Source organism: Galleria mellonella, unplaced genomic scaffold (genome assembly GCF_026898425.1).
Source record: "Galleria mellonella isolate WM207_F2 unplaced genomic scaffold, CSIRO_AGI_GalMel_v1 utg173, whole genome shotgun sequence".
NCBI classification, from domain to species: domain Eukaryota; kingdom Metazoa; phylum Arthropoda; class Insecta; order Lepidoptera; family Pyralidae; genus Galleria; species Galleria mellonella.
The window spans coordinates 5,714,469-5,727,057 of NW_026442016.1; the positions used below are offsets into that span (position 1 = coordinate 5,714,469).

The 12,589-nt window shown below is 27.9% G+C and overlaps 1 protein-coding gene across 30 annotated transcripts in view; it reads left to right on the forward strand.

Annotated features, from left to right (window-relative positions):
- The window catches only part of LOC113515686 (glutamate-gated chloride channel), a 90,399-nt gene extending 79,392 nt beyond the window's left edge, over nucleotides 1-11,007 (forward strand). For 8 of the 30 annotated variants that reach the window (XM_031910306.2, XM_031910320.2, XM_031910332.2 and 5 more), the window contains 3 exons: nucleotides 469-531; nucleotides 912-1,022; nucleotides 2,436-11,007. In XM_031910306.2, coding sequence (XP_031766166.1) covers nucleotides 469-531; nucleotides 912-1,022; nucleotides 2,436-2,582 — 321 coding nt within the window. In that variant the 3' untranslated portion in view covers nucleotides 2,583-11,007. Of the gene's footprint in view, nucleotides 1-468; nucleotides 650-911; nucleotides 1,023-2,435 lie in introns of those variants that run through there. The other 22 variants (XM_031910347.2, XM_031910352.2, XM_031910335.2 and 19 more) reach the window with 8 other exon arrangements.
- The last annotated feature ends 1,582 nt before the right edge of the window (nucleotides 11,008-12,589 follow it).

Consider the following 12,589-nt stretch of genomic DNA (forward strand, 5'->3'; position numbering starts at 1 on the left):
ATACTTACGAGTACACGCATATTCCAATGCACAAATTTTATCATCCGCATGGCTTTTTTATAAATATACCGTTTCCTTCTAAAAATGATTAAAAATAATTACAATTATTAGAGCTAAAGATTAATGGACGATGATGAATCTGAAACAAATTAAAATAAATATACTTTTCATCAAATGAAATAACACTGTTGATCTTATATCAATGTTTTAACCAAAAAAAAGTGTAGAATGCTTTTAGTGAAGTCTTGAACTTTTAATCTATAAAAAACAACGAAAGAAATTGCAGCTTCTGCACGTCATACAAGATAAAGTTACATTACATTAACAGCAATTTACAAAATAACATTATTCAATTTCTATGTAAAGATATTTTAAAATACAATATACTAGTGACTTTTAACGTTAATTTAATGTAACAACCTAATTTGTCATGCTTCAGCTAAAGTAAGATATTATCAATTTACTTAGGAGGCGATGGCATTCCTCCATTGGGCAAAGTCAGAGACACCCCAACCGGAGCCAAGTGGTGCTGTAAGTGATGACAATGAAACGCCCAAACAAACCATTTATCCACATCCTCATATTTGACCTGATATCACGAAAACTAACGCATTATTTTATTTAACGCTGCTTTGGATTGCTACAGCCTGTAAGTATGCTCGAAAAACACTGTTTAGGAAAACATATACCTAATAAGAAACGTTTCATTATCAATGACACTAGATAAATTCCAAAATAAATATTTATAAAATAATATTAATAAAGCACCAAGAAATCCTATAATTTCGTACATTGTAATTACAACCCATTGTCCTTATCGATTTCTGTATTCATTCTCCTAATCTCGCAGTACTTTTACTACATTTTGATCAAATAGCAAGTAGTTAGACGAAGCAGATATATTATTGCAGGGTGATAAAAAGCGAGACTCGACGGGAGCAGCAGATTTAGTCACGTGCACAGCATGCACAGGGGCCCCAGGTCCTTGTACACATACAACTAATAATGGAGGTGTGTCAGAGGTAAGCTGTGACATTGTGCTGTTGCTTTCTTCAGAGTTGCGATCAAATCATACGTGCTCAAATATATTATTTACTTGTTTTAACACCATGGCAAAAAATATTTTAAAAATTTATTTGATATTGACTGAAATTATTCATATATTAAAAAACCTGGTTGACAAAAAAAAAGACACATGATTAGGTACTATTTCAATAATAAACATTACCAACAATTTCTCAATTCAACCAAACCTAAAAATTCCGTAAAAAACTAGAAGATTCCTGCGAATCAGAGACAATACATCCAATCCAAATAACAGCACGTATACGCTCATAAATATTCTTGAAAGGTAATTTGCTTGTATATAAATCAATAGATTTTTTTACACATAAATATATATAATTTGACATAATTCTGAGTTACTCATGTGTAACTTCAGATTACAATGTCTTTTATTAATTATAAATTTGGAAAAGGGTTCCCTAAATGAAAAGATTTTATTAACAGAAATTCTAATAATCCCAAAATATATATTTGTATATTAATATACATTAAAAATCGGATCGAACTCAGTTACTTATTCGTAGTTTTTATTAAGTTTTATTAAAACCCTCAACTAGTTTATTACTTATCGACATTTAAACATCATTCTAATAAGATATCCTAATTGCATATTACAAATAAGAACGTCAAATCATGCGTGATTATATAATGTGGTCACAATTCCGATAATAATTGACAAATTTAATAAGAATATTGGATAATATATCATGACTAACATTAGTTTACTGTAGTATAATTTCTATTTTATTTATGTACCTATATATTTAACCAAAAATATTTTGCCTAATTCATAGAGATTCATGTTGATAATTTTAAAAATTCAAGAAACGTAAATGTTGGTGACTGTGTTACTAAAAATCATAATCATATTGATTGGTGTTAAGACAAATATCGTAAAACAAACAAAATAGGTTACACTAGCAACTCAAATTACCTATATGCAAATATATATGTATGATTTCAAAGTTAATAAACAAATTAATTATTGATTAGCCAGACACATCCAGTAGTTAATCGATTTTAAATAAACTTTTAAAACAACGACTATAAAAATTATTAGTTTCTATTATAATTATATATAAAAATACCATAATTTCTACAAATTAAAATATGTACTAAATGATAATAAAAAATGTTTTTGTAGCAGCTTGCGCAGCATTAAATTTTATGTAGATGCCTACACAGTGCTTCTTTCATCACAAACCTATGTAGGTAACATTGTATTTCAATTTGTTTTCCGACTATTGGCAATAATAGCAAACAGTTTTTTTCGAAAACAATGCACTATCATTCGCTTAAATTTAGTGCTCATTATATTCTCATAATTAGCTTGCAGTATCATCATTCATTTGCAAAATAATTTCTTTCAGCCATGTTTCGTCCAGGTTCGCAAAAAAGAACCCCCGCATCCGATTCGAGTGGCGAAGACAATCGACGTGATTGCTCGCATCACCTTCCCCACTGCCTACGCCGTGTTTCTCATCTTCTTCTTCATCCACTACAAGGCGTTCTCTTAATGCTGCCTCTACCTTTAGATACTAGATACTTTTTGCCGCTTACGTAAACGAGCAATCGTGTCTTTTAGCTCGTATCTTATTACGTCTCAGTTATGGATGAAATAAAGCTATTCACGGTCCGTTTTTGATGAGTGTCAACAATCGTTACGAATTGTGATTGTACCCACTACAGTGATCGTATTTAAGAGTATAATATAAGGGGCGTAACAATCAAGAGTATTATCGTTGCTGCTTTCAATCGTTAAAGGGCGTCAATGATTAGAATTGAAAGAGATGATGATTTTTTTACGGGATTTGAAATAGTTTTCGATAAAAAGTTCATTATGTGAATGTTTGTAATATACCTACGAGTAAGAATACTTTGTTATGAATACATGAAACTTATGATAGGATAAAGAGGGATCAAAACATATTATGTATGAAAAATTCTTGTATCGATGTTAATCGGATTCTTGTGTAGGTAGATAATGATCTAAGCGACATCTGAAGGGATAAATTCAAGTTGGAAATCACTTGATATTAAGCACCCTTTTAATATTAAAGAAACCTATTTCAAACCTAAAGACAGTCCAGTCGTATAATTATAATTTAAGTTTTAAGTCTTAATTATATTTTTAAGATAGCAAAAGACATTATACCTTTTATATGTACAATTATTTTAGAAATCACCGTAGTTGAATTAGGTTATGAATATACATATATTTACCCACATATGTTGTGATAATATCATAATAATTAAAGTTGCTTTAAAATATATAGTTAGATATGCAAACACAATAATAGTTATCGGTTTCATATAATTGGTTATACATTTAAATAACATAGCTATATATGTTAATTATTCGGTCGATTTTTTGCTATAATTATTATTTGTTTTATATTGAATCTACACTTACTTTAAAGATTTTAATATTATCTATATATGAACATATTTATAGGAATAGCTGAACATGTTACAACTAAAACTTATTATATGAAATCGAGCTACAAGATGATGTTTGATGGATGTATTTATGTTTAAGTTTATTATGTTAAAAACAATTAGACGTAGATGCATAGATAAAGCTCAAGTCGTTATTATATTACAAAATATTTTATATAATGGAACCACGTAATTAATTTTTTATAAATTTTAAGTGATTACCTAGTTCATGTATAATTATTATTTTGATGTTAAACCATGAACATGCCTTTTACATGTCAAATAATTATTTTTGCCTGAAATTTTCTTAGTCGTTATACTGAAAATGATGTATGTGATTCCAACTGTAAATAATATACATTGAAATTGTATTACACCTGCCGATACGTAAGGTATGTTACCCTAAATACATCGCAAAGCTGTAATGTAAGTATCATGAATATTGTGCTGTGAGACCATACCGTCACCTTTTTTTCGCGTAAGTAGAATGTAGCCTTCAGCTGTTATTATTATATAATTAATTAATAATTAACTATGATAATTATGATTATATATTAAATAACTATAAGCATCAATGATATGTGTCATCTAAAGGTATATTGTTATACATGTATATGGATTCTCATATTGAATGCTATACGTAAATTTTATGAAAGAGAATCTTACGGCACATAAAATTTAATATTGTTTTCAATTACAAACGTTCAATTTCATTATATACCATAATATACCATCGATAATTGCCTTTTGCTTGTTAAAAAAGCGGACCAATGAGTCAACTCTTTTGAAAATTAAATTTTATATCTAAAATGTATTAAGTACATAATACATTTTAAGAATACGAGTATGCGTTTTGGCTGTGCTTCGAAACCAATTATAAATTTGTATATGTGACTTAAGCGTGCTCGTTCAAAGTTTTTGCTTGAAAGTAACTGATGTTTCATATACGGTTAAATATTTGCACGTAAATATATCATTATGATCTCTCATACTGAACATTTATCAATTATATATATTTTTTTTAATAATAATTACCTCTCCTTATATCATCGACAATATAAATAAATACCTAAATAGTACCTACCTAATATCTAAACGAGTTGATAGGTAGGTACCTTCCCATATATTAAAGACAAGTATAACTAAACTTATTTTATTAAATCCTTGGGGTATTAAACCACTATAAAACAGAAGAGATACTTAATTTTAATTTACTTTATGATCTATTACTTAGTCATGTATACCAATGCAATTATAATGAAATCTAAATTAATGATACAGATTACTGAGAAATAAATAGGAAAGCAAGAGACCAGGTCGAATAGTACTTGGCTAAACAACGGAATACGTCAGTACATATTAACTTGAATTCAAATATTTTGGACTTATTCTTTTTTTCAATCTTGAAAGAGTCACCACCATTTAAAAGATTTTTCAGGACAAGTTCTAGATATTTTTTACCCGGATACCCGTTAATAATATCTAGAACTGGGTTATTGCATCAAATAATATTATTTCCAGACTAGACTATACAGGACATATCAATAAACTTTTTATTACTTGCTTATGACTTTTTCTGTAACCTTAGATAATTGACTCTATATAAAGTTAGATAATAAATCTAAGGTCAAGATCCTACTTCTATACGACCTGTTCCACTTTCTTTTCTATTTTTATAGTTTACAGCAAATTTTTATTTACTATGACATAAGATTAACAAAGATAAGATTAAAATATGTATTTAAACTATATTTAAACACAAATATTACAATCTAATTAATTACTTATGTTATTAAGGTCAGGTACACTATAACTCGTGCTCGAAGATACTTAAAAAAAGTAATGTAAACGTTAAAAGTAACTATATTGATCTCTTGTTTGGTGGTCCCATACACTTAATTTGACGCTGTTTAAAGTTTATTTTATATAATTAAAACTTTATCTTATTTTTTGGATAGACACGAAGTGATACTACTTTAAATTCTCAGTGTTTTATACAATTTTAATTATAAGATAAAAAATAACATATCATTCGCTTTATGAGATACGTACCTATGTATCTATTAAAATTTTATGCTAATTACCTGTTAACCAAAGCTATATATTCTATGCTGCCTTTATCTTTGTATAACATTTGTTATTAAGTGTATTAGATTATTTCATCAAACGTGTTTATGAAGCCTTTTTAAACATTTATGAGTGTGATAATATTATTATATCAAAAACCTGAAGTTGCAACATCATGAAATAAAATGTAAACTCGCTATATGCGAGTCAAATGAAAAATTAAATATAGGTCGGTATACCTATCCATACATCAGTTTGTTAACTTATAACAATATTAACAATGCAGGTAAGTGAAATATCATCTTACTTACCATGTTACGGCGACACAATTGCAACTAAATTGTTTTCATAATACAATGAAATGTGTTCATGTATTATATATAACACCTGTGGCGCTCCTTATTGTGAAAAAGTTAAGCACCTTGTACTAATGTAGATACGCTACCGCCACTGTGTGTATATAAGCAAGATCACGTATATACTTTTTGTTCCTAAATTGTATAAAATAATGAATAATTAAATATTGATTAGCTAGGTATAAATAGGTATATTTCGGTATTTGTAAAAATTTTCACAATTTAATTACCGATCTAACACTAAAAAAACTAATTTACAAAATATAACCTACTGTTTCTTATTTATTAAAAATAAACCTTATTCTCCTTTTTAACACACTAATTAATTTGAAACGAAGTTGCACTTTTATTACTAGGCATATTTTTCTGAGTTTTGAACACGCCAGGCTAATGTAAGCAAAACTTTTTTTTTTTTTATAAAATCACAGTGGAATAGTTTTTATAATTTTTATTAAAATATTTAAAGGTGATTTCAGTCGAACATGTAACCTAACCTAAATCTGTTCACAAGCCAAACCACAAGAATTATTTATGTATTCTGTGCTGCATGATACAAAGATAGCTCGTCATGATATTTTTTTATATACTATAGTAGCTAAATACAATACTTATATATACATATATAATTATTGTATTTAGTTTATATATATACATAAGTAATTTACATGGGTAAATAAAATTAATATCGTTAATTTCACTGAAAAGTTATCGCACACGTCTTCGGCTGGCTTGGTCAACTCTTTTATTATACAAATATGTTATGTATATGTAAATATTAATGGAAAGGAAAATAAGGTTCATTATGGGTATTTTTTAATTTAAATATTTGAAATTGAATTAAAATTTGAATTCATTGAAAGCAAAGAATAGAACCTACCTAATTAGGTTTGGAAGGCTACTTAAGTTTGTGTTCGTATATTTTATACAAATATTATTACATATTAGTAAAGGCATAAATACTATTTTTCAATATATATCTAGACCATTTTAATTTGCCCTATATATATATATATACTGAATTCAATGCTACAAAATAAGTAAGTATCTACGAAAATATTAACTATATTTTGCGAAGATGTTCAACTCAGTTTTTGCACTGTGTTTACAATTATGTACCTACAAATATTACCTATTGGAAAATATATCTTGTAACATTTTATATCTCTTTCATAAAAAAATCTATTTTAGCTCTATAAAGGCTGACCTGAAAGTTAATACTTTTTACTATTATAGTCATTTCCGAAAATGAAATTGTACCTACGTAATAGGTATAAGTCATTTCTATGAAATATTTTATAATCATTGAAATTTTCATTGTCCATTCACTGTTGAATTGAACATACTCCTCTCTTATAGATTATTATTGGATAGGTCCTGAACTACTGTTTTCTTATTCTATTGGCTTTCATATAATACGTTTGAGTTGGTCAATCAATCTGGTGGGAGGATACCAGACGCACTAGAAAATTGTTTGCAAATATTTGTTTTATAAACAAAACTTCATAAGTCTTTCACCAAATCGTGGTATAGTTATTTCCACAATGGCATGCGTGTATTTGTCTTAATATTAAATTGTACCTAACTGTGAAAGTGCTTAGATTATCTATATATTTTACCGCGCGTGTTTACATAAACGAAATGCTTCGCCCAAAGAGAGAGTAGGCTCAATAAGCCGCTTAATTTTAGGAATATTTTATAAGTAACCTATATCTAAAATCTTAGACAATTGTACCATAGGTATGCTGTACCATAAAAACAATAATACAAGTAGTGCTACAATTCTTGCAAAATATTGCAAATTTCTTTTTGCTTTATATTATACAATAAGTAGGATAAGTAACGTATAAATATTTCTTTGGATCGATGAATTAATTTTATAGTACTTAAAAAGTACTTTAAATACATATTTAATAACATTTGAGAATTAAACTTCTTCAGCATAAAATGTGACAGCTACGTTCATACATATGAATACTTTAAAGAAAAAATATGAAACAAAATTATAACTACATTATTTTTGCCACCTATTATTTGGTAAGAAAAATAACTTTATACGATAAACGGTTTTAAAATGTATTAAATTATTAAAGAATATACAGTATTGAGAAAGCTAACATTTACATAAAATCTTTTTCAATAGGTTCAAACAAATACAATCTAATTTGTTTAAATACTATTATTACAAAGCTATTAAATTATCTACTTAAATAACGACGTCTACTGTATGATATGTATTTACTATAATAAGTAATTAAGTGTTCTATAATAAATATATAATGTTATGATGCACGAAAAGACATTAGTGAGATTAATAAAATGTGGATCCTTTCTGCCACTATCAAGAAACGGATAAATATATTTTTTCTCGGTAATAACTTATTATTTTTGTGTGTAGTAAACTAATAATAACATAAATTACATAGGGCATGCACCTTATACTCTGCGGTACTTAACTATTAATAAATTGTTCGAAGAATGTAACTCCTCAATGGGATATTATCTTTTTTTTTTAATACAAAAGGAGAATTCCAACTGACTTATTTTCACTATCTCTACGAGATTTTCAAGATCTCGTAATGTACATAATAATTTAGTAGCATCAAATAGAAATTACCTAAAAACAAACAAACATGACTGTTACAAACACTAAAAATCATGACAAATACTATGTATGTAATGAATAAAAATCTTTAGTTGTTTAATATTTTTTAATTATTGTTTATTTCTAACATTATATATATATATATATATATATATATATATATATATATATATATATATATATATATATATATATATATATATATATGATATTGTCGAATATAAGTCTATATTTAATTGATTGTACCTACCTACCTAACAACCTGGTAACAAATGTGCCTAAACCACAGCAACTTTGTCTAATAAGCAATAATAAGTAAACAAATTAGTTGAAAACTGCTGAATCAATATGGCAAATTTTAGTGTTTGTACCTATATAGTCCAATATAATAGTCCAATTAAGGGTTTTGGAAAAAAAAATGGAATATGGATAGAACAATGTCTGTCAAGTCGACTAATTGAAAAAAACAACATCGAATTCGATTCAGAATAAAAAAAAACCCTACGAATCTATTTATTGGGTTTAATTTGATTAATATACCTACGCTATAACTTAAACCTATTAAATATATTATATATATTACTTATAATGGATCATTTATCCATGCTGTGTCAATCTAATAATTTTGCCAAATTTGAAATCAATTTATTAAAAAAAATACTTTTTACCCAATGGCAGGTATGTAGGTATAGTACAATTTTTTAAACATTAATACATGTTTTTAAATGTTTAAGAAATATGTTTTAAGATTTAAAACAGTCTGGTTTAAATACTTAGAAATTAAATTGTACACAATAGCATTAAATTCATTTAATATCTAAATTCTGATAGAGCAAAACTAAAATATATACAATTTTCAATGATTGTTGATTATTATTTTGTTATACTGCAATTTTTAATATTTTACTTTAGCTGGGAAAAAATATCCATATATCTTTACTTCATGAAATAAATTTAACGTCAAGCGAGTTCAATATAAAATATGAAAGACGACAATCACGTTAATACTCGTACAAACACTATCACTGCAATAAAAACCAATTTAGCCAAAGACACATTCAGGACTATCACTCCATAGATTTCAGTTTCAGGCTGTTTTTATAACTCGGTAGCAAACAGTTTGGAATCCCAAGAATTGAAATAAAAAAAAACTATCACTATACTTACATTGCTATTAAAAGTTATGTACATACTAACTTTTATTTGCGACTTCGCGTAACCGGGATGTTTACTGGTCAGGATAAAAAGCAGCCTTCATATATCACCATACCATATAGTACGTGTATACTAAGTTTAATTGTAATTGGTTAAGCCGTTAAGGCACTATAAGGTAACAAACAAACAAACTCACTTTCACATTTATAATATTAGTGATGTAATCAAATATAATACTTCAGGACAAAATTTTAAATATAAGAAACTTAACTCGTGAATATCATGTAGATACTGGCAATAGACACTACTTTCAGTAATAATACCATGTCTGAATTAATAGTTGTAAATATATACTCAAAACAATATTCATTGTCACAATTACTCTATATATATATATATATATATATATATATATATATATATATATATATATATATATATATATATATATATATATATATATATATATATATAACTAATTCATTATTCTGTTTTACATTAGTCAACGGATTGCCCAGATTGCCCGCATTGCTTTATAGGCAGCTTAAAAATTTATATGTAGGTATACCTTAAGGAGTACCTATACTCTGATATTTTTGGGTTAAGACAGTAATATACCCTTAACCTAATAATATCTATTACTGTTGATATAATTTAATATAAGTACAATACTGTTAGCTAGAATTAAAATAGCTTATTTTAATTATATCTTTTATAAAGCAATTAACTAGGTAATAAAATAAGTATGTACGTATTAATAATATTTTTAATAAACTCCGTCATATTTAATGAGTAAGTACATATACTATTGTTACGACACCATCTTAGAACACCATATTGTAAACTGTAGTAGGTACCTCCCTACTTACTCTAAAGACAAAAAACATCAAATGTCTACGCACTGTCGATTGAGATAATCGAAATAAAAATAACGTTTCTGTTGTTGCTACATACTATATGTATGTACATAATGATCTAAATTTTTATTTATTATTATATGTCTATAATAAATAAATAAATAATTATATGTACCTATTATAGTGACTATTAGTTGTGGCACAGATGTGCGCGTCGCGCACTCTAATCACCAATTTTTGATTGCTGACTATACAATTATTTAGTAAAACTAATCGCAACATTAATATTTTGTACTTAGTTAAATTTACCTAGTAATGATAGCGAACACCCTCACGCATCGCCTTTGTATATAAAAAAGAGTCTGCGATGACCGCCCGTTCATGTTTATATTGTGGCATTGTAAATAATTTTATTATAAAATCTATGAATTACAATTTTCATCAAATAAAACACAAATTCGACTTATTTCGAGTTTCATTTACTCTATTCCTATAGTCCTTTGAAAAAATTGGTTTGTCCTCAAGTATTCGTCTATATTTTTTTGTACTTAAATGTAATAATATGCTTTGCGCTAAGACTGTATGTTATAATATGTACTTCTATGCCTTATAGTCTTCGTATTGTACCCACTGATTATCTATACCTATTTAACTATTAATCTGTAGTTATTGTTAATAGTGGAGTTTATTAATCTTTTAATGAGATGGCTAAGGATTCCAAAATCTTTGTGAAATGGTACTCCACCTGTGCTAACGGCATACGCTGGCGAGACACCAGTGAGGATGAGGTTTGCCCATCGTGACGAATTTTCATCAACAATTATGTTTAACTGAACGATTTCCAAGAGGACCGCATTGAAATTTATCAGATATATTTCTAACAATGGGACCACTTCTCCGTTGCTAATCCTTCCCTCCTCTTCCAATTAAACCGCGAATAATATACTGGCAGGTCAATCTCAACATAATTTCCCCTAGAAATCATTATGGATAATTCCTGGTAAATTCGTCACGATGGGCCACTTGTGTTTATCCTCAACTACAATATTATTGCTTACTACTGTGTAGTAAACAACTACCGTCAGTGTAAACGAATAACGTCAGTAATATGGCGGTGAGTGAATCCAAATTATTTCACTATTCGAATCATTAATAAATACTAATTCGACTACTAAATTAGTAATTTAGTACTCATTTTATAAAATAATAGCTTATAGTGAATAAAATTAGTAATCAAATGAATAAAATTAGTGAATGATTTTAGCGCTTAGTAGAAACGTATACCTACAGAATGAAATTAGTATATACACTGCTCAAAAAAGTCTAAGCAAGACGTACTGTTTCAAATTATTAATCAATTATTATATCATTTCTTACCAAGTAGGTAATAGCTATGTAAACTTTTTTCATCTAGAGCATATACTGACTGGTTGTAAAAAAAATTGATAATAAGTATCGAGTTTGTTTTTTTTTTTTTACAAATTCAAAAGCGAATGCATTTGTTCGAATTTTATAGCGTTTTCTTTGCTTATTAAAATTTAGTATTCTGTATCAATTTTATGATTTAAACAATAATTTGAAAAAAGTAATTTTGAACAAATTTGGATTTTCAAGACATTTTTTACGTCATGGAGCGAAGTCATTTCAACGCAGATGAAATGCAAAGAGCTGTAGGGATGTTGCAAGCGGGAAGATGTCAATCTCAGGTATCTCGATATTTTGGTGTCAATAGAAGCGTTATTTGCCGCCTTCATCAGCGTTACACTAACACGGGAAATCCTGCTGAGCAGCACCCAGGTCGAGAAAGGTATACAACCACACGGCAAGATCGATTCATACAGCTGACTGCAAGACGCCAGCCGATGTTAACCGCCCGAGAGATAGGTTTAAAGCTATAAACTTCAAGTGGTGTTGTTAACAATAACAACTGCCAAACTGTGCGAAATCGACTGCATAAGTATGGCCTACGAGCACAACAGCCAATTAGGTGCCCACCGATGCGACACGGGAATCGCGCTCATCGAAATGAATGGTGTAGGGAACACATT